A 24,339-nucleotide genomic window follows, 5' to 3' on the forward strand; every position below is an offset into this window, starting at 1 on the left:
GGTTCTGCCTATTTTTGCTCTCAGTTCACAGTCCAAGAGCTTGTAGAAGGTGAGTTTCGTGGCTCCTTTTACTTGGTGCTGTGTGGCGGCCATCGTGGCTGTGATTTTGCGCTTTTGGAGTGGTGTGGCATGGTGTCATGGGGACTCAGTCTTGGAGCACAGGTGCCACGAGTTATTGCAGGAGTCTGAGCGTCGGTGCAGATCAGGTCGCGCTCGCAGTACCAGGTCATCGGCTCCAGCATCACCAGATCTGCACAAAAGTTCAGAAAATTGCAATAAATCACACTGAGCCCCAGCAGAGATCCCAGACATCAGCATACAAGATCCTGCACTGACTGATCACACCTGAACCTAGAGGACATCACAGATTATACTATATTGTGAGGTCCGTTAGGCAGGTGCATTTTATATGTGTACATAATATACCACATCCAGTATACAGATTAGTGTATCACAGAGCTGGGCGGAGGGCAGCTCGCAGATCAAAACAGTGGCCCACATCATACCTTCACCCGCCGTCCATCCACAGCCTGCTGAGTATACAGAACGGCCGCTCTAACAGCCCTGACTGACATTGGCCCCAATGCAGGGCGAGTGTCAGTCAGTGCCGGGGGCACTGTTACAGCCGCCATTCTGTATTCTTAGAGCGGTGACTGAACTGGCACCTGCCCCGTGACTGAACCAGAAGGCTGCGGGTGGAAATAGAGCTCATTTTCTCCCCGTAGCATTTGGCTACGTGCAGGTTAATAATCCTATTAATCTGCAGATGAACTCTATGTGCAGCTTCATAATATTTTTCTGGGGACAGGTTCCATGTATAGGGATTTTAAGTTATAAAATGATAAGTCGGCAGTCACTCTGTGTGACAGCAGACTTATGAATCCCTCCCAGCGCACGCACTGTGAGGATTTGCCGGGAACATTGGTGATGTATGTGATCTGCATATTCCCAGGCAGAAGTCGTCTAGTGACATGGCCTCGCTCCTGTTGTTATGGCAAATATTTATACTTTGCTTTGATTATTATTTGGACCGTTAAATCTACCTAGATATCTCTGATAATTGTGTATTTTAGTATTAGGCTGCTTTCATACTAGCGTTGGTACTGGGCCGTCGCGCTGCGTCGGCCCGACGTACCGACTCATGCTGTGCAAAAAATGCCCGACGTGGGCAGCGGAAGCAGTCTTAGGACGCTTCTGCTGCCCCATTGCAAGGTCCGGGGAGGAGGATGCGGAGTTTCGGCCGCACATGCGCGGTCGAAAATGGCGGTCTCGACGCACAAAAAAAAGTTACATGTAACTTTTTTTGTGGCAGCGGTGCGCCAAAACACGACGCAACCGTCGCACAATGCGTTGGTAATGTTAGTCTATAGGGAAAAAATGCATCCTGCAGACAACTTTGCAGGATGAGTTTTTTCTCCTAAACGACGCATTGTGACGTGCAGCCAAAAACGCTAGTGTGAAAGTAGCCTTAGCTTTATAAGTGGTATTCATAAAAGCAATAACTCAGGACGTTGTCCCTGATACAGAGATGTCTGTTTTAAACATTTCTGGGTCTCTGAAAGTACAGTAAACTGGGTAGAACCATTGTGAAAGGAATTTTGACAGAATCCATAATTTATGAGCTTGTTATTCCCAACTAAAATACTTTCTTACTTCGGTAATGTAATAAGCCATTCCCATTTTCCTTATCTCTGTGGTTGTAATAAAGACATGTGACTGGGCATCTGAGAACCAGACAAGAATTGTACACGGACAGACACAGCTGTGTGTGTGTGTGTGTGTGTGTGTGTGTGTGTGTGTGTGTGTGTGTGTGTGTGTGTGTGTGTGTGTGTGTGTGTGTTTTCTTGCCTCTGATGCATCGTATTTATTTTATTTCATTATAAAATGAACCAATAATGGCAGATTGGAGATTGTTTGCATCTCAACCCAATTTAGCTCTCCTTGACAGGGGCTACTTCAACTCTACAAACAAGTGCATAATTAACAAAAGCCGACATGCCGGATGCTCATATACATATATAGTTCTTGAATGGAAACAATATTCAAAGATATGGGAACTCCCTTCATAATAGAATCCTACAAAAATAATGGAGCTATAAGTCCCAAAACAAAAAGCGAGAAGAGACACAGTAGTGTCAACATAATTTTTTTTTTTTATTACTTACTTACTGTACATACACAGTAAGGGTGTAAATGACACATAAAACAGCAAACGACAAGATAGGTATAAATGGAAAAGCAGCAAGTACCATCAAACTAACCTCATATCAAAAAATAACAGCACGAAGAATGGACAAATTTACACATTTTTTCCACAGGGCAGAATTGGGATTTGAACCCCAGTCTCCCATGTCGTAGGCTGTGCACTTAAACATTATACTTTAAGTGCACAGTGACCCCTAAGATGGGAAAATGGCTACAACAGATCCCAAGAGCAACCTCTGAACTCTCTTCTGTCCAGAAAAGAACAATGCTGGGAATAACCAAGATCCTGCGCAGAACCCTCAAACTCCCAGGCCTCTGGTACAGGACCCAAGAATGAGAAAGGACAAAAAAAAGTGTGTGTGTTTTGACGAATATTTCCTTTGAAAACAATGTGTAAATGACAGAATTGCTCTATGTAGAAGCTCATGTTAAAATTGACAGCAAAACTTAAATCAAGAGCGATTGTTAGAGGCAGGTCCTGGTTGACACAAAAAGCTATTACCTACCAGGTAGGAGGCGAGCCTACCCTGTCAGCCTGCTCCATATACCCGATAGCAACCTAATGCCTATTTTTCCCATGTAGTGGTGCAGTATTTTCTGCAGAATTCCCCTATATTCCACAACTGAATGCTGGGGGTGTGAAATATATCTAGGGAAAAAAAGCAGTGTAAAGACTGGATAACTGCACTGACTGAATGGTGCTCAGACTGAACACCATAGTTACAAACCTCCACCATTTCCACTACTACTTCTAACAAATACTTTGCAAGGGTCACACACAAAGGACAGGGCTATCCAGTGATGTGCAGCTCAGAAGCCTCTGGTATGTAACATTGAGGAAAACAAAGCTTCTCTAAAGTCGAATACATTTCTCCATTGTTTATATACTATGTCTACAAAGGAAATTATTTCATTATTGCAATCTAAAAGGAATTATTTACATGAAATCCAAACACAGGAGATCCACATCCATTTGGTGGTGAAGGTTTGTAGCCATATCTCGGAGTCGGCTTGGAACCTGTGGATGAAAACAAAAGAGTTTTAGCAAGTTCCAGTAACTTCATACACTGGAGCAGATTTATTAATATAATTCTTAAGGTAAGGCCTCATAAATATTAGAATAAAGGTGGCAACACTTGGCCATATAGGAGGGGTCAGCCAACTCACCCTTGACAGATGATGTCAGGGCAGAGAAGGATCCTGCCCTTAGAATTTTAACTAGTCCTTGTTCAGCCGCTAAAGCCGCTGCCAGAAGTGGCTGTCTAAGAGAATACAGTCAGGTTTACACTACCCAACTGTCCAGGGCCGGACTGGCCATCGGGCAAATGCCAGAAGGGCCGGTGCCAGTAGTGGGCCGCTGCGTGCCGACTCACCCGCCCACCAGCGCCGCATTCAACTATACCGGCGTCTATGATGCCAGTACAGTTGAATGTAATGATGGAGGAGAGAGCATCTGCTGTCGCTCCCTCTCCCATCATTCCCTGCTCTGCCTCTGACACTGTGGGTGTGCGCGCACTCACTGTGTCCCAGGCAGTGCAGCGGCAGCCGCCAAGACAGGAGCAGGGAGCAACGCGGGCACGAGGAGAGGTGAGGAGTGTGTTTTTTTTTTACTGGACTGTGGGAACATTCTTGGGGGGGGGGGGAGATGCGGGCTGTGCTGTATACTGCCGCGCGGGCTGTGCTGTATACTATGGGGGGTATATTATATTCTATGGGGGAGGCCGTGTTATATACTATGTGGCTGTGTTATATACTATTGTGGGGGTATATTATATTCTATGGGGGAGGCTGTGTTATATACTATAGGGGTTTATTATATTCTATGGGGGAGGCTGTGTTATATACTATGGGGGGCTGCATTATACTCTATGGGGGATACATTATATTTTATGGGGAGGTGGGCTGTATTATATTCTATGGGGGGCTGTATTAGGTTTTATGAGGGATGATTGCATCATACTCTTTGATGGGGCTGCATTATATTCTGTGGGGAGGTGGGCTGTATTATATTCTATTCAGGGCTACATTTTATTCTATGGGGGGCTGTATTATATTTATATTCTTTGAAGCGTGATTGCATCATACACTATGAGGGGGCTGCATTATATTCTATGGGGTGGCAGCATTATACTCTGGGGTGGCTGCATTATACTATATATGGGCTGCATTATACTGTATTGATGACTATGGGGAATATGTTATACTATATGAAGAACTATGGGGTGCATTATACTATGGGAAGTGAATTGTACTACATGGATGACTATGACGTGCATTATACCATATGGAGCACTATGAGGAGTGTATTATGCTATATGGAGGACTGAGCAGTGTATTTTAATATATGGAGGACTATAGGGAGTGTATTATACTATACGGAGGACTGTGGTGCACATTATATTACATGGAGGACTATGGGGTGTATTTTACTAAACAAGTAAAATGCTGCTTATTCAGATTGTTTTTGCTGGAACAAAAATCCTTGTTCTCAGCAGCACATCGCCGGTGTAAACTGTAGATGTGCTGCTGATAACATGATACTGTATGGTGATTTGTTAGTGATCTATTCGTGATCGTTCTGTCCCATCATTATTCCTCAGCTGGTGGAAAGAGGCTGGGAAACAAGCATTGAACAACTTCAGTATTGTAGATCAAACTCATTTAGCGGCCTGAGATTAGTGCATGTAAATACAACTGAAATGCTTATTGTGTGATGTGAAATGTGTTAGCATTTGGGGCCCCATTTTAAATTTTGCCTAGGGCCCCACTTTGTACACTTGTAGGCAGGGCCGGTTTTAGGCAAAGATATTATACAGTCACCATGTGACAAGTGGGCCTGTGTAACTTCAAATGCCAGGGCTGAATTTTAGTCCCAGTCCGGCCCTGCAACTGTGTCAGCTACATGTTTGCCATCAGTGATTGTTTGTCAGCCTATTTGTACAGGAAGAATACTCCTTAAGGTACCTTCACACTAAACGATATCGCTAGCGATCCGTGACGTTGCAGCGTCCTGGCTAGCGATATCGTTGAGTGTGACAGGCAGCAGCGATCAGGATCCTGCTGTGATATCGCTGGTCGTAAAGTTCAGAACTTTATTTGGGCGTCAGATCGCAGTGTATCGTTGTGTTTGACAGCAAAAGCAACGATACCAGCGATGTTTTACAATGGTAACCAGGGTAAATATCGGGTTACTAAGCGCAGGGCCGCACTTAGTAACCTGATGTTTACCCTGGTTACCAGTGTAAAATGTAAAAAAACAAACAGTACATACTCACCCTCTGATGTCTGTCACACGTCCCTCGCTGTCCGCTTCCTGCACTGACTGAGCGCCGGCCGTAAAGTGAAAGCACAGCGGTGACGTCACCGCTCTGCTGTTAGGGCCGGCGCTCACACAGTGCAGGGAAGCGGACGCCGGGGGACGTGAAGGTGAGTATGTAGTGTTTGTTTTGTTACATTTTACACTGGTAACCAGGGTAAACATCGGGTTACTAAGCGCGGCCCTGCGCTTAGCAACCCGATGTTTACCCTGGTTACCCGGGGACCTGGGCATCGTTGGTCGCTGGAGAGCGGTCTGTGTGACAGCTCTTCAGCGACCAAACAGCGACGCTGCAGCGATCGGCATCGTTGTCTGTATCGCTGCAGCGTCGGTTAGTGTGAAGCTACCTTTAGATGTGCACTGAGCGATCTGTAATGGATTGTTCAGTACACACAGGCTGCCATTGTACTCGGCAGAGCAAGTCCTGATTGCACAAGATGATGCATTATCGAGAATGATAATCTTTTAAGCAAACCAAAAGATCATTTTACCCTATGAATGGGTGAGACTGTATGATATGTAAGAAATGAGAGTTCTTAAAAACACTCATTCACGATAATTGTGCAGCGTAAGGCTATGCGCACACGTCCAGAATTGCCATGCATTTTCCGGCTAAACACTAGCGTTTTCCAAGCGATCTGTAGCATTGCTTGGAAAACGGATTGACAGGTTGGTCACACTTGTCAAACATAGTGTTTGACAAGTGTGACCAACTTTTTACTATTGATGCTGCCCATGCAGCTCCCGTTCCCAGTAATGCCTCGCGGCAATGACCCCAAATGACGTAGCATCACGTGAGATCGCTACGTCATCTGGGTTCATTGCCGTGAGGCATTACTGGGAACGGGAGCATCGCGAGGAGCGGGAAGGCTGCGGGGGACGCCGGAAGGTGAGAATATCATGATTTTTTTATTTTAATTTTTTTTTACAGGTATATGGTTCCCAGTGCCAGGAGGAAAGTCTCCTCTCCTCCACCCTGGGTACCATCTGCACATGATCCGCTTACTTCCCGCATGATGGGCATAGCCCCATGCGGAAAGTAAGCGGATCAATGCATTCCTATGTGTGCGGAATCGCCGCAATTCCGCACAAAGAATGAACATGCTGCATTTTTTTCCGGAATGCGATTCCACCGCGGAAAAAAACGCAGCATGTGCACAAAAAATGCGGAATGCATTCTAACAATAGGATGCTTAATGTAAGCGTTTTTTTTTAGCTTTTTTATAGTGGAAAACTGCTGAAAGAACCTGAACGTGTGCACACAGCCTAAATCTACCTATAGCCAAGTGTTTTGATATATGGGAGGGGGAAATCAGAAGATACTTGTTGGCCAAAGGATCAATCCACTGAGCGTTCTCTAATACGCAAGGGGGCCTTTAACCCCTTCACTGCAAAGTTTTTACGTTTCTGACCAGGTGAAATTTTACAATTCTGACCAATGTCACTTTATAAGGCAATAACTCTGGAACGCGTCTATATATCCCAGTGTTTCTGAGACAGTGTTTTTTGTGACACATTGTACTTCATGGTAGTAACTTTAGGTTGATATAATTTGCACTTATTTATGAAAAATATCTAAAACTTGACAACATTTTGAAAAATTTGTTGCAATTTTTTAACTCCGTTTTACACCCTCAAAAACAAATAGTCATATCGCACAAAATAATTAATACATAACATTTACCACGTCTACTTTATGTTAGTATCAGCTTTTTTTTTTGCTAGAAAGTTAGAACGGTTAAGGCTATGTGCACACGTTACGGATTATATGCGGTTTTGCTGCGTTTTTTCACTGCGAAAAAGCATACATAACACAACCCATTGAATTCAATGGGATTCCGCAATACTGTGCTAACGCTGCGCATTTTTCTGCGGCGGAATCGCATCGTGGAAAAATACGCAGCATGCTCATTCTTTGTGCGGAATCGCGGGGATGCCGCACACATAGGAGTGCACTGATCCGCTTACTTTCCGCATGGGGCTATGCCCACCATGCACAAAGTAAGCAGACCATGTGCGGATGGTACCCAGGGTGGAAGAGAGGAGACTCTCCTCCAGGCCCTTAAAAAAATAATTAAAATAAAAAATAGTTATATATTCACCTTCTGGCGGCCCCCGGATCCAGCCCAGGCCTTGGCGATGCTCCCGGCAGCTCCCGTTCCCAGCGATGCCTTGCGACAATGACCTGTGATGACGTAGCGGTCTCGCATGATGCTAAGTCATCTGGGGTCATTGTCGCAAGGCATCGCTGGGAATGTGAGTTGCTGGGAAAATCGCGAGGATCGGGAAGGCTGCGGGGGGGCCACTGGAAGGTGAGAAAAAAATAATTTAAAAAATCGTGATAAACATTCTATCTTTTACTATTGATACTGCATAGGCAGCATCAATAGTAAAAAGTTGGTCACACTTGTCAAACACTGTTTGACAAGTGTGACCAACCTGTCAATCATTTTTCCAAGCGATGGTACAGGTCGCTTGGAAAACGCTAGCATTCTACAAGCTAATTGCGCTTGCAAAACGCTAGTGTTTAGCAGGAATACGCATGCCAATTCCGCATGCGTATTTCCCGCGGCAGGGAGTTGCTGTGGAAATTTCCGCGGCAATTCCGAACGTGTGCACATAGTCTAAAAGTTGTTTGTTTGTTTTTTTAAATGAAAAAAATATTGCCAAATAAATTTTTACATTTTTTATTTTTTTTTTTTTTTAAGCGACCACATCACTTTTGGGAGTCTTTGGCACATAGGACCCTCAGACAAGACACCATTGTAAAAACAGCACCCCTCACAGTAGTCAAAAATCACATTCAGGAAGTTTGTTAACCCTTTAGATGCTTCACAAGAAAAATTAAGTGGAAGAAAATAATGAAAAATTATGTTTTATCCCCAAAAATGTTGCTTTAACACCAATTTTTTCATTTTCAAGGGGACCAAAAGAAAATGGACCTCCCAACTTGTTGTGCAATCTCTACGTTGATGCCCCATATGTGGTGGAAAACTACTGTTTGGGCACACGGGAGGGCTTGGAAAGGAAAGAGCGCTATTTGACATTTCAAGCATAGAACTGGATGCAATAGACTGTGAACACCATGTAGCATTTGAAAAGCAACCAAGGTGCCAAAACAAAAAAATAGTAGTTACTCACCGATAACGGTGTTTCTCTGAGCCCATGACGGCACCACGGAGAGAGGGGATCCGCCCACCAAGGACAGGAAACCTACAGATAAAAAGGCGGTACCTCTCTCCTGCATCAGTTGTTTACTTAGAGAACGATGGGAGACTATGAACGGAGACTATTATTATTATCTTTTAACATTACTTAGTTGAGATACCGCGTGATTATTTACACTATTAACATAAGGCACTATATTTCTGTGCACACCCAAGAAGTGAAAGGGAGGGAATGTACGGGTGCCGTCATGGGCTCAGAGAAACACCGTTATCGGTGAGTAACTACTATTTTCTCTGACGCCCATGACGGCACCACGGAGAGAATTACAGAGATTTGTACATTAGGGAGGGACCACCGCTTCCAGAACCCTTTTACCAAAAGTAAGGTCCGAAGAAGAGGAAAGGTCCAATCTATAGTGCCTATAGAAAGTGGACGGTGAAGACCAGGTAGCAGCTTTACATATCTGCTCGATAGAAGCTCCGGCCTTCTCCGCCCAAGAGGTTGCCACTGCTCTTGTTGAGTGCGCCTTGATATTTCCCGGGACGGGTGCGCCACTCGATGAGTATGACAGGCTGATGGCTTCTGTAATCCATCTTGCCAGGGTGCCCTTAGATGCTTTCTTCCCCTTCCGGGGGCCCTGGAAACACACAGAGAGGTATCCTCCCTACTCTCCCTAGTGGCTTCTATGTAATGTATCAGGCATCTCCTCACATCTAACGTATGTAATGCCTCCTCCTCTTTGTTTTTGGGATTAGGACAGAAGGAGGGCAGAGATATTTCTTGCGTCCTATGAAAACGGGATGCCACCTTTGGGAGATATGCTGGGTCAATTTTCAGGATGACCCTATCATCAAGGATTTGTGTGAAAGGGGGGTTAGCGGATAGGGCTTGGATATCACTGACTCTACGTGCGGAAGTGAGAGCAACGAGCAAGGAAGTTTTAAGGGATAAGATTTTAATAGGAGCTTCCGCTAAGGGTTCAAAGGGAGGTTTAGATAATGCTTTAAGCACTAAATTTAGATCCCACTTAGGAGTAACCTTCACAGGTAGAGGTCTTGATCTACCGGCTGCTTTGATGAATCTAGCAACCCACCGATTCCCTGCTAAATCATAGTTAAATAAGGCTCCTAGAGCCGCTACATGGACTTTTAGGGTGTTTGTGGCCAGACCCAGTTCTAACCCTTTCTGCAGGAACTCAAGTATGGCTTTAAGGGGGACACCCTCCCCCATTTTGACACCTGAAGATGAAAGAAATTTTTTCCATACTTTCCCGTATTGTTTGGTTGTAACCGGCTTCCTACTTTTAAGCAGTGTAGATACCAGCCCCGGAGAAAACCCCCTGTTTTCTAGTAACTCCCTCTCAAATGCCAAGCTGTCAAGTGCAAATTCTCCACCTGTGGATGATGAACTGGGCCTTGGGAGAGGAGGTTCGGGAGATCCGGCAGTACCCATGGATCGGAGATGGACATTCTCATCATCCAGGAAAACCAAGGCCTCTTCGGCCAGAACGGGGCTATTAAGATTATGTGGGCCCCGTCCTCCCGAATCTTCCTTAGCACTGCTGGAATCAGAGCAATAGGGGGAAAGGCATATGCTAGTTGATGGTTCCAGGGAATCAGGAACGCATCGAGAGATACTGGGTTCCCCCAAGGTGTTAATGAGCAAAAGGAGTTCACTTTTTTGTTTAGATGGTTTGCAAAGAGGTCTATATTTGGTTTGCCCCATTTTGCTGAGATCTGAGAGAACACTGACTGATTCAGTTCCCATTCTCCCTGTTTCAAGCGAGAGCGACTTAGATAATCTGCTCTGTAGTTGTCCACCCCTTTTATATGAAGGCCTGATAGTGATTGGGAGGTTGGATTCGGCTATGTGGAAGATCGATTTGGTTATCTCCATCAGACTCTGAGAGTGGGTGCCTCCCTGGTGATTTAGGTACGCTATCACCACCTTGTTGTCCGACATTACTCTGACATGGTGAGACCGAAGGGGACCCAGGAACTCTAATAGCGCATACTTGACCGCTAGCAGTTCCTTCATATTGGAGGACACCCTCTTCAGATGAGGTGGCCAGGCTCCCTGGGCTAACAGGTCGTTCAGGTGTGCACCCCACCCGCTGGGACTTGCATCCGTTGTTACTATCTGTGAGACTGGGGTTACCCATGGGATTCCTTGAGAAAGATTGTCTAGCGATGTCCACCAATTCAGTGACTGAATTGTGCTTGGAGACAAGTTGAGCCGACCTTCTAAATTTCCTTTTAGAGAGACTTCTTCTGACAGGATTTGCCATTGAAGCTCCCTTGAGTGTAATTGAGCCCATTGGACTGCCGGGATGCAGGCCGTCATGGACCCCAGGAGGGACATAGCTTGACGGAGAGTTATGTAGGGGGTGTCTCGCCTTTTGGATACTAGATTTATGATGTTTTTAATTTTTTTCCTCTGGGAGACGGCATTCTTGTTTTACAGAGTCCAGCGTAAGACCCAGGTACTCCTGGATTTGACATGGTGATAACCTGGATTTTTTTAAGTTCACTAACCAGCCCAGTTTTCCTAGTTAATGTCTGATTGTCTTTAGCTGTTCCTCGCAATGTTGCGGAGAGGAACCGATTATCAAAAAATCGTCGAGGTACGGCACTATCAGGGTATCTTGTTCCCTCAGGTGAGCCATTACCTCCGCCACCAATTTTGTGAAAATCCGAGGCGCTATAGCCAGCCCGAAGTGAAGGGCTAAAAACTGAAAGTGGCATAACACCCCCCTGATGTAGATAGCTATCCTGAGGTATTTTTGGTGATCTTTGTGGATGGGGACGTGATAATAGGCGTCCTTTAGATCCAGGACTACCATGAAACACGATGGGAACAACATTTTTATTGAGGTTTTTATTGTTTCCATTTTGAAGGACTGAATCTCCAGAAATTTGTTCAGATTTCTCAGATTTATATTTGTCCTGAAAGAACCGTCCGGTTTCTTTCTCAAGAACAGAGGAGAGTAATATCCTTGTCCTCTTTCTTGAAGGGGAACTTCCGTAAGAACCCCTTTGGTTACTAGTCCCATGACTTCTTTTTCCAACGCCAGCTGTTCTTCCTCCGAAGACTTTAGCGATGTTGTCATAAAGAAGGGGCGAGGGGTTTTTTGGAACCTCAGCTTCAGTCCTGACTTTATTATACTCAACACCCAAGGACTGCTGGTAATTTTCTCCCAGGCCGAGAGGAAGAGGGACAATCTTCCCCCCACCTGGGGCAAGCCTTCATTGGGCAGGCTTTTTGTTGTCGTTGGGGTTCCTATTGAATATGAACCCCTTGGTCTTGTTTCGCTTATCATCCCATTTATCTTGATTTTTCCCCGGTTTCCTTCGGAAGAACCTCTTGCTCCGAAAGGGCCTCCTGTATGAAGGGAAACTCAGGGAGGGGAAGGATTTCTTTTTATCCCCAGCTTTCTCCAAGATATCATCTAGAGTGGGCCCGAATAGGAATTCTCCTTCACAGGGGATGGTGCATAATCTAGACTTTGTTTGGAGATCTCCCGGCCAACATTTAAGCCAAAGGGCTCGTCTAGCGGCATTAGAAAAAACCGCCGCTCTTGCTGACAACTTGATTGAGTCGGCTGAAGCATCCGCTAAGAAGGCAGCCGCTCCACGCATAACTGGTAAGGTATTTAGAATAGAGTCACGAGATGATTTACTTTTGAGTTGGCTTTCTAATTGGTCTAACCATATCATCAGGGAGCGGGATGTACATGCAGCCGCAACTGCTGGTTTAAGGCCTCCACCAGCTGCCTCCCATGAGCCTCGGAGGAAAGCATCTGCCTTTTTGTCCATTGGGTCTTTCAAGACCCCCATGTCTTCGAATGGGAGGGCATATTTCTTGGATGCCTTAGCAATAGCCACATCTAGCTTAGGTGCTTTATCCCAAAAGGAGCAAGATTGATCCTCGAATGGGTATTTCCTTTTTGGTGTGAGTAGTGCCTTTCTTATGGGTTTTTTCCATTCTTTCTTAATTAAAAGCTGGATTTTTTCATTAAGGGGGAAGGCCCTTCTCTTTTTTTTTGGTCGAGCCCCCCAAACATTATGTCCTGGACAGATTTTTTGGGGTGAGAGTCTGCTAACCCCATAGTGCTTCTGACAGCCTTAACCAGACTGTCTGTTTCTTCTAAGGGAAAGCAACTACGCCTCCCAGAGGAGGTCGAGGATGATGATGATGATGCCGAGGAGGAAGAAGAGGTGGAGGAGTCTGAATCCATATCCTCCCCTGAATCACCGGACTCAGGAGACGGGGATCTGTGCCTGGTCTTCCTCCGCTTTTTCCCTCCTTTAAGGGACTTGAAGGTCTCTTCTACCTGAACTTTGATCAGGTTTTTAAGGTCCGCTGCGAACCCGGGGAGGCCCTCTGACACTGTCTGTTGGATACAGACACTGCAAAGCCTCTTTTCCCACGAAGATGGAAGATCTTCCCTACACAGAGCACAAATCTTATGCTTAGACTTGCCTGTGCATTTCTTCCCCTATAGTAAGGAAGCACAAAAAATAGGCCCTCACTATCACTAACATTCACGTAGATCACTTACCACCTTATGGACCCATAAATACCGGTTGGGAGTGATCCAATGTCGGTCTATCCTTAGAGCCGGACACTGTGCTGGAGTCCTTGCTGCGCAGTGATCCAGAACGTCCTTTACCGGTATCCTGGTGCCCTTTCTGGGGACGCTGCCTCTGCTGCTGCTGCTGTGGCGGCGGTGGGGATGCCCTGGACAGGGGAGATGCCTGCTCGGATTCCATAGGAATCTGACTGCTGAACGCTGGTCGGATTCCATAGGAAGCGCTTGCCCCCATGTGTGTGTCCATTAAGTAGCGGTGGAAGGCGCCATTTTTTTTTTTCTCTCCCCCGCGCATGCGCAGTTCCGGCGAGATCCGCAGAATCTCGCGCCTGCGCCGATCGCCGCATGCAGCGTCCCACCGCTAGTGCGGCAGCATGGCGCTGCATTCCGCGCGCCTGCGCGGCCCCTCTGCTCCTGAGCCTGCGCGCCCCGACGAGAATCCCGGCGCGAGCGGTGCCGTAGTCAGCCGCGCGTGCGCAGAGGCCCCTTCTGGTATAATCCCGGGGAATCTCGCGCATGCGCAGTGGGATCCAAGATGGCGCCGCGCATCATCATACCTCGTTGCTGGCTTCCCGGAACCCCCGGGAGCTACAGCCCGCAGTCTTACGCCGGAGGAGCAGGATGCTGGCTCCTTATCCACAGAGGGACTCCCCTTGGATCATGCTGCTGCCGGTGAGTTTACCTAGAGAGGTGGCCATGGTCCAGCCACCTCTCTCCGCGCACCCTAAAGGCCTGCCAGCCCCAGCGGTGGCGCTTCGGGTCACCACACCAGCCGAGGCAGGGGGGCCCCCGCTGCCTGAATCGAGCTGATTGGCCCCGGCATTGACCACGAAGAATCCTCTTGACGACACCACGGAGGTGAATCTGTAGGTCTCCCATCAAGGACAGGAAACCAACTGATGCAGGAGAGAGGTACCGCCTTTTTATCTGTAGGTTTCCTGTCCTTGGTGGGCGGATCTCCCCTCTCTCCGTGGTGCCGTCATGGGCGTCAGAGAAAACGCCACAAGTTACCCCATTTGGAAAACTACACCCCTTGATGAATTTATCTAGGCCGGTTTTGAGCATTTTGAACCCACAGGTGCTTCACAAAATTTTAAACACATTGGACCATGAAAATGAAACAGCAGAGTTCCAAAAGAAAGGCGTGCTGGTCTGGAAAGCAGACTATGCTTGCATGGTTTCTGGGCACCATGGCACATTTGTAGAGCTCTGCCAAAAGAGCTTACACCACCCACCCACACGACTCTGTTTTGGAAACTGTAGCCCTCAAGGAATTCATCTAGGGGCGTTTGAGAGCATATTGAACCCAGAGGTTGAGGCTTTTTCCAATGATTTTGGCCACTGATTGTTGTTTTGAGTTTTCTCCCAAAGTTTTTGTAACTTTTTTCTTTTACTTTCATTATTTTCACTTCATTGAATAATGAAGAAACCGCTAACACTTTTTAAGCAAAAACTATGGCAAAACACCCTAAAGATGTCCGGGCGTCTTATGGACGACTTCTGAGCTTTCCCGATGACTTATACTGTAAAGTACAGAGTGTTTTCTGTGCCGAAAACACCAAAGAATAGACATGTCCCTATTAAATTCAAAACCAGAAGCCATTAAAAGATGTTCAAAAACCTAAATATGCACAGAAAAGGTTTGTTTGTTTTTTTTACATAGAAATACATTCAACTATTTTGCGTGTATTCTGATAGGTTTTTCAGGTTTCTGCTGCGGAATCCCCCAGAAATGTGCCACGATTATGATACACAGTATTGAACGTTTAGACCACACCACTTTTCTCTTAAGCCTTGCCATCTTGTCTAGCATGATAAATCTTCCCCACGGTGTTAAAATTTTCTGTTCTTTAGTTTTATCATGATTTTCTGATCAATTGCATATTACAAGAAAAAAAAAAAATGTTTCAAACCCCAGAGAATACAACTATGTGAGTTCAGAAATAACATCAAGCAAGCAACAGAGGAGAATTATACAGAGCCACGGCTTTAATCCAGGCCAAAGGGGTATTCTAACAATAGACCTCTATGGCACAAGTTATCTGTTGTGCTCCACTAATCACTGTCAGTGACCTGATAAAGGTAATCTTTCCTGATAATGCATCATCGTTCTTTTACATATCACTGCTACATTATCTCAGCAACATCTAACTGCACTTTCAACTGCTCCTAGTGATATGAACGATCAATGGCCTGGCTCCTGCAACGTCATAAGCTCACGGGGCATGCTCCGCCACCCACCGCTGATGAAGCAAACCCAGGCAATGACCAGTACTGAGTTGGGGAGACAGGTCACTGAAAGAAAAGATCTGTCAAAGTCTTGAAGATGATGGTGAGTGGGGAAAAGAGAGCACAACACAGCTGGAAGTGCAGTGCCTGCCCTGCTGCACCTGCAATTAAAACTTCAAGGATTGTTTTCTCAAAAATGCCCCAATGAAATGCTAAAAGCAAGGTACTAATGTAATAAGCATTAAAGGGGCTTTAATGCCTTTAACCCCTTCCACACATCCGCCATACACATATTGTACAAATCAGGAGCGAATGTATGGAGCAGGTTCACAGGCTGTGCCGCATCATTCCAGGTAGATAATGATTGCGTGTCACAGTGCCACGACTGTTAACTTGTTAAAACATTTCCCAACAAACCGTGTCATTCACACCCCCCCCTCCGATTTGACAGTATAGTATGTAGTAAGATGAATGGTGCCTTTCAAAAACACAAACTCATTCTGCAAGAAACAAGACCTCACACATGTATTTGGACGGAATATAGAAAAAGTTATGTCTCTTGAAAAAAGGAGAGAAAAAACAAAAATGGAAAATGTCAGGAAAGTGTCAATTAGGGGGTCGAATATCCTCCTGCCAGGTCATCTTTAGTGCTTGTGCAGACAACTGTATTTTCAGTCTTCTTGTGATCCAACAAAACAATGGATTGCAATCGGACCAATGTTACTCTATGGGACTGTGCATCATGCCCCAGCAGGATCCAATTATCAGACGGCACTTGGCCATACAAGTCAATGAGTCCACGGAAAACATTTCACACGCTGCTCACTATAAATGGCCCGATTTTCTTGGGTGCGAGAAAATACGCTGGTGTCAATCTAGCCTTAACCCCTTCATGACCTTGAGATTTTCCGTTTTTCCATGTTCGTTTTTCGCTCCCCTCCTTCCCAGAGCCATAACTTTTTTATTTTTCCGTCAATATGGCCATGTGAGGGCTTATTTTTTGCGAAACGAGTTGTACTTTTGAACGACATCATTGGTTTTACCATGTCCTGTACTAGAAAACGGGAAAAAAATTTCAAGTGTGGTGAAATTGCAAAAAAAGTGCAATCCCACACTAGTTTTTTGTTTGGCTTTTTTGCTAGTTTCACTAAATACTAAAACTGACCTGCCATTATGATTCTCCAGGTCATTACGAGTTCATAGACACCAAACATGTCTAGGTTCTCTTTTATCTAAGTGGTGAAAAAAATTCCAAACTTTGTTAAAAAAAAAAAGAAAAAAAATTGCGCCATTTTCCGATACCCGTAGCGTCGTCATTTTTCGTGATCTGGGGTCAGGTGAGTGCTTATTTTTTGCATTTTGCGTGCCGAGCTGACATTTTATTGATACCACTTTGGTGCAGATACGTTCTTTTGATCGCCCATTATTGCATTAATGCAATGTCGCAGCGACCAAAAAAAACGTAATTCTGGCAGTTCAAATTTTTTTCTCGCTACGCAATTTAGTGATCAGGTTAATCCTTTTTCTCTTTTATTGATAGATCGGGCGATTCTGAACGCGGCAATACCAAATATGTGTAGGTTTGATTTTTGTTTTATTTTGAATGGGGCGAAAGGGGGGTGCTTTAAACGTTTATATTTTTTTATTTTTTTCATTTTTTTTTAACATTTTTATTTTTGCCATGCTTCAATAGCCTCCATGGGAGGCTAGAAGCTGGCTTACCTGATCGTATCAGCTACATGGGAGCGATCATCAGATCGCTCCTATGTAGATGAATTCCTGCATTGCTATGAGCGCCGACCACAGGGTGGCGCTCACAGCAATCCGGCATCAGCAACCATAGAGGTTACTATGCAGACGCATCGCTGACCCCCGATCATGTCACGGGGGTCAGCGATGCGCTCATTTCTGGCCCGATGGCCAGTAGCGCCGGTTAAATGCCGCTGTCAGCGTTTGACAGTGGCATTTAACTAGTTAATAGCGGCAGGTGGATCGCGATTCCACCCGTCGCTATTGCAGGCACATGTCAGCTGTTCAAAACAGCTGACATGCCCCGACTTTGATGCGAGCTCACCGCCGGAGCCCACATCAAAGCGGGGGATCTGACCTCGGACGTACTATCCTGTCCGAGGTCAGAAAGGGGTTAAATAAAGTCCTATGTAACAAAAAAACAAAAGAAAAAACCATTGAAAACAAAAAAACAAAAACCGCAAAAAAAAAAAAAAAAGAAAACACTTCATAGATGGCTAATCATTTAACACAAGTAAGACTGTTAGCTCTATATCAGAAGAATATGGCCTCATTTAAGGGATTTTCCGTGCCCAATATAAATTTCTGCGTCGCTTCATTGTGACAGAAGATTGCCAAAAAACAACACGCCAATACTGGCTCCTTCACTGATGGCCGATATCTGGTCTGCCCCATACAATGAACTGGCCAATGTGGACAAAGTGGTTGAACTACAGGGTGGGTCATTTATATGGATACACCTAAATAACATGGGAATGGTTGGTGATATCAACTTCCTGTTTGTAGCACATTAGTATTTGGGAGGGGGAAACTTTTCAAGATGGGTGGTGACCATGGTGGCCATTTTGAAGTCGGCCATTTTGGATCCAACTTTATTTTTCAATGGGAAGAGGGTCATGTGACACATCAAACTTATTGAGAATTTCATAAGAAAAACAATGGTGTGCTTGGTTTTAACGTAACTTTATTCTGTCATGAGTTATTTACAGGTTTATGACCACTTATAAAATGTGTTCATGTGTGACCACCTTAGACTTTTATCTTTGGGGTCATGTGAAGGTATCTGGAAGCCGGTGCTAGCATTTCTTCTGTGGTGTTGCTATCAGTGTGTCAAGAGTGGGAGAAGAGGGTTGCATTGACAATCCAACACAATGGGCAGCACTTTGAACACATTTTATAAGAGGTCATAAACTTGTAAATAACTCATGAAAGAATAAAGTTATGTTAAAACCAAGCACACCATTGTTTTTCTTGTGAAATTCTTAATATGTTTGATGTGTCACATGACCCGCTTTCCATTGGAAAAAATAAAGTTGGATCCAAAATGGCCGCCATGGTCACCACCCATCTTGAAAAGTCCCCCCCCCCCCCATATACTAATGTGCCACATACAGGAAGTTGATATTACCAACCATTCTATTTTATTTAGGTGTATAAATATAAATGGCCCACCCTGTACATCTCTAAGTAACTTTACTAATCATATTGCAGCAAGTCCTACTCCCACATCCTTTTACCATAGTCCTTCTGGATCAATGAAATAACTGACTCACAGCAAAAGTGTAGTTACCCATAGCAACCAATCAGCACTCAGCTATCATTTTCTACTCTGCACTGAAAACATGAAACGTGGACTGTGATTGGTCTGACATTATCTCTTTGTCCATTGATTTTATTTTCTGAGTCATAGCACAACATAACAGAAATGAGTAATGATTGCACCAAACCCTGAACACAGGACTTTATGGTCTCATAAAACAGACACTGGAACCTTATCACAAGAACTGTGTTTAAAGACATGAAGTCATCTGAAAACAATGTTATAGTGTACTGATGGGGCAATGAGAGGTAAAGACTAGTGATGAGCGAGTATAGTCGTTGCTCGGGTTTTCCAGAGCACGCTCAGGTGATCTCCGAGTATTTGTTAGTGCTCGGAGGTTTAGTTTTCTTGGCCACAGCTGCATGATTTACAGCTGCTGGACAGCCTGAGTACATGTGGGAATTCCCTAACAAACAGGCATTCCTTATGTATTCAGCCTGTCTAGCAGCCGTAAATCATGCAGCTGCGGCAATGCAATGAAAACAATCTCCGAACACTACAAAATACTCAGAGATCACCAGAGTAACGAGTGTATTCGCTCATCACTAGTAAAGACCACAAAAGTCAGCACAAGGAGTTTAGTGCCCTTACAGGATGTTCACAACGTTTACACAAGGATTTTAAAGCTGATACGCTTCGAAATGGACAGTAGGAAAAACAAATAGGCTTCCTGCTGATTTTAAGAAAACACGCCTATACCGCACATGGTGCGTTTTTTTCCTCAACTCTTGGGAGTATTTTTGCTGGTAAAGAATGCTCCAACTTTGGCCAGTGCATCGATTCAAGTAGAAAAAAAAGCTCTATACACAAAAAAAAGCACCCAATTTTTATTTTTATTTTGCTTGGTACAAATTTGTCAGCTAGCAAAATCATGTGAAAAATTTTATGTGAACGTACCCGATGCACAAACATAGCGGACGACAACTTTTCAAAGCTTTTTTTTTTTCCTCCAGAAATCTGAGTTTTTTGGGGAAATATGTGGGGAAAAAAAAAAAAAAAAAAAAAAGAAGAAGCCACTTTTGGATTGCTCACTTTGTTGGAGCTGGAGCGGGACAGTGGTGACCACGGCTAGTCAGATTCACGATGAGCGGCGGAAATCACACTGCCACAATTTGTAGCCCAGGAGGAGCTGGAGTTAGGGTATGTGTCCACCTTCAGGATGGCCGGCGGTATGGACGGAGCGGCAAACCCGCTCCGCCCTAAGCCCCGCCCCTTCTGTGATGCGAAGATGCCGGATGTGTTCATTGTACACATCCGGCATCATCGCGCCCCACACATAGGGCCCTGTGATTTACCTTGTGGCGGCGCAGCAAGGTATACGGACATGCTGCGATCTAAAAAGACGCGCAGCATGTCCGGAATCGCAGGGCCACCAGGTGCGTGTTACCACGCATAGTGGAGACGGGATGTCATAAAATCCCCTCCACTATGCTGTAACATCTGTGCGGCTCTGCACAGCGTCAAACACGCAGCGTTTCCTGAACGTGGAAACATACCCTAAGATTTGTGGAGAGACGCACATAGCGGTGCACGCCTCTTAATGGATCAGGAGTGTCTGCTCATAAACGCCCCCTCATCAATACTGGGAGACAATTGGCGGTCTTGAAACAGTTTTTTGTTTAGGATTTTGGAGAGAATTCTGAACCAAAATACACTTTTTTTTTTTTTTTTTTAAATCCCCCATGAACATGCTTTTAAATGTAATGGAAAAATATCCTATTTTTTTCTCAATTTAATTCCTATGTTTCTAAAGGAGGTTTTGACACATTTTTGGCATGAATTCTGCACCAAAGTCCCCATTTAAAAAACAAATTACAGTCGCAACAAACTACTTGTACATTTAAATGAGAAAACATTTCTGTAGAGCATGTCTAACTTTCTTTTCAGAACTTTAAAAACCTGAAAAATCCACATCAAGTACTTAGTGAACAAACACTACTGATATAAAAAGTGTGCACTACAGGTTGCCTGATGTGGATTTGTTTGGCAAATACCATTCCAAGAATAGGTGAAATAGCCTTTCAGTGTATGTTCACATGTTGCATTTTTTTCCTGCAGCAAAATCCTGAGAAAGCAGTAACCTCCAAAATGCACGTTGGGGGACACCATTACCCCCATGGAAGCTAAGTTATCAAAGGCTACCGGGTCCGTGAATGCTTGGAAACAGAAGGCAGATGACTTGGAAAATAGACTGCGCCGTAATAACATTCGAATAATTGGCTTGCCGGAGCGCACAGAGGGTCAGCAGCCTGAACAATTTCTAGAAGACTGGCTGAAAACTTCCTTGGGAGATGGATTCTCCTCAACGTTTTCTGTGGAGAGGGCCCATAGAGTACCAACGAGGCCTCTCCCCGCTGGAGCCCCACCCCGGCCTTTCTTGGCGCGTCTTCTCAACTGCAGGGACAGAGATGCGATACTCCGCCTGGCGAGGCAGAAGGGCCCTATTAAATTCAATAACGCCACTATATCGATTTTCCCGGATTTCTCTATGGAGCTCCAAAAGCAGCGAGTTCGATTTGTGGAAGTTAAGAAGCGGCTCAGGGATAAAAGCATCCTCTACTCCATGCTCTACCCGGCTCGGCTCCGTGTTGTCCATGAAGGTTCTTCCCTGTTTTTTACAGATCCGGCGGAGGTAACCGAATGGTTACGTACATACAAGGCGTCTACTGTGCCGGACTCCTGAGCAATCTCTCTTATCCAATGGCAATACAAATGGAGCTTTCCGTACAAGGTGTTGAGTTTACCAACAATACCGAACGCTGATTCCAGTGAGGGTATCCCCTTTTTTGATTGACTGTAGGAGTGAAGGATTAAACTCCTCTTCTGTTCAAGTGTTATTTTATTTTGGTTTTTATACCAGTTTTGACTTTTTGATATGTTTAATAGTCGCCATTGATAATTCTGTGCTCTGGGTGGTGTTCCTGATCTCTACACAAGCTATGGTGCATAGTGTTCCTTTTCTCAAGTGTGGCTATGGGGTCTGAGATTGTGTGTATGACTTGGAATGTACGGGGAATTAAGACTCCTCGTAAAAAAATCAAGGTATTTTCACAAATTAAGCGATATCACCCCCATGTTGTAGCACTAGTAGAGACACATTTGACCAGGGACACAGCTAAGTGTACACAAAAACCATGGGTGCAGTGGTCCCTTCATGCATTTCATACCAGCTACTCAAGAGGGGTTTCTCTGCTAATTCATAGAAGTGTTAGATGGGAGGCCAGAGAGGCAAGACGAGATCCCGAAGGTCGTTTCGTTTTCGTACACGCTTTTATTAATACTCGGGAATATGTGATATTGTGTATCTATAACCCACCCCCAGCTAGTATATCGGTTCTCCGTATGGCAATGGGATTCTCCCTAAATTATCCTGACGCTAGTATTATTTGTATGGGAGATTTTAACTTAGTCATGGATAGTTCCTTAGATAAATTAAGACTGGGGGAAGGGATGTCTGGAGGCCCTTCTGTTCAATCCTCTTCTCCGTTGGCACTGTTTATGGGTGGTAGCGGATGGCTGGACCTATGGAGAATTCGTCACCCTGGGTTAAAGGATTACACTTGCCACTCGTCAACTAGGCAGTCTCTGTCTCGTATAGACTACATATTTGGGTCTAGTGATCTGGCATTAAGGGTAGATAGCATTGAGCATGGCAATAGGGGAATATCGGACCACAGTCCAGTTATTCTTAAACTTAAATATGGTCAACCAAATAACTTTATACCCTGGAAATTGAATCCCTTCTGGCTGAAATTAATAGATTCTAGTGATAGAACGGTGGATCAGTTGAACTGTTTTATCCTCACCCACCCGGATCCCTCAAATCTTGGTCTGTTCTGGGATACTTTGAAAGCGTATCTAAGGGGATGTTTGTCTTCCACTATTTCCTATATTAAAAGAATAACGGCGGGAAGGGATGATGAGATGGAGCGACAGTTGAAGGAATCCGAGGCCGCCTATGTAACTAACCAAACTAGTGGCAACAGGGTAGCATGGCTCACTTCCCAAAGACTATATACCCAACATATAGACACAAAATCCAAACGTAAATTGTTTTTTACCCGCCAATCATATTTCGAATTGGGGAATCAAGCCAGTAAGCTATTGGCCTTTTTAGTACGCCAACACAACACATCCAACACAGTATTGCAGATTCGGGCACCTGATGGTTCATTGGTATCCTCTACTGAGGAGATCCTCCAGTGTTTTCATGATTACTATAACTCTTTATATAAGTCTAATAGTGGTTTTGGTGTTCCTGAATGTGCAGATTATTTATCGGACATAGTGTTCCCCTCATTGAGTCCAGTTCAGCAAGCCTTTATGGAAGCTGAGTTTACTTTGGAGGAGGTTGAGCAGGCTATAGTGGACATGGCCACCGGGAAAGCCCCTGGACCTGATGGGTTCCCTATTGAGATGTATAAGAAATATTGAGGTCAATTGGCACCACTTTTATTGAAAGTACTTAGGAGTATATGGGAGGGAGAGACGATGCCCGAAACATTCTATGATGCAAACATTATTGTACTTAAAAAAGAAGGGAAGGATCCTTTGGAATGTGGATCGTATCGCCCCATATCACTAGTAAACGTAGATTACAAAATTTTCACCAAAAATAGAATTAGAACTTACCGGTAATTCTCTTTCTAGGAACCTTCCACGACAGCAGTATCGGAGGATGTCTCCCCGCCCTAATAGGGGACAGGAACAGGAAGAGGTTAAATACCCTCCCCTTCCTGCACCCACCAGTGTTTTTTTCTGGACACAGTAGCATGTTTAGTTACAACTTAAGTGCAGGAAATGTTTAATACATAAATCAGATAGGGAGGGAAATTAGTGCTGTCGTGGAAGGTTCCTAGAAAGAGAATTACCGGTAAGTTCTAATTCTATTTTCTCCAGTCACCTTCCACGACAGCAGTATCGGAGTAATACCAACCGCTAATTTCTTTAGGGAGGGACGACAGCCTGGAGAACTCGTCTGCCAAACGATAGGTCCCTGTTGAAGTTGAGCCTGTAGTGCCTGGTGAAAGTATGAACTGATGACCAGGTGGCGGCTCTGCAAATCTGCTCCGAAGATGCGCTACCCCTCTCTGCCCAGGAAGTTGAGACTGCACGGGTGGAGTGTGCTTTTAGAGAAGCTGGAGGAGTCAGGTTCTGGGATGAGTAGGCAAGGCTAATGGCCTGTTTAATCCAATTTGCTATTGTACTTTTGGCTGCCTTCTTGCCTTTATTTCGTCCTGACCATTGGACGAATAGATTCTGATCTACCCTCCAACTTTCTGTTTGTTGAAGGTAGTATAGGACTACTCTGCGGACGTCCAGGGTATGAAAGACTTCTTCTTTTGGGTTAGATGGATTCGGACAGAAAGAGGGTAAAATAATTTCCTGATTTCTATGGAATTCAGAGACCACTTTAGGCATAAAGGAAGGGTCTAATCTCAGGATTATGCTGTCCATAGTTACGGTCAGGAATGGCTCTCG

General features: G+C 44.8%; 1 protein-coding gene across 1 annotated transcript in view; it reads right to left on the minus strand.

Moving 5' to 3' along the window:
- PLA2G12A (phospholipase A2 group XIIA) overlaps positions 1-24,339 on the minus strand; it is a 44,187-nt gene that overhangs the window by 10,815 nt on the left and 9,033 nt on the right. The window contains exon 2 of the mRNA XM_077278939.1: positions 3,147-3,223. Coding sequence (XP_077135054.1) covers positions 3,147-3,223 — 77 coding nt within the window. The remainder of the gene's footprint in view (positions 1-3,146; positions 3,224-24,339) is intronic.

This window comes from Ranitomeya variabilis, chromosome 1 (assembly GCF_051348905.1).
Source record: "Ranitomeya variabilis isolate aRanVar5 chromosome 1, aRanVar5.hap1, whole genome shotgun sequence".
In the NCBI taxonomy this organism is placed as follows: Eukaryota; Metazoa; Chordata; class Amphibia; order Anura; family Dendrobatidae; genus Ranitomeya; species Ranitomeya variabilis.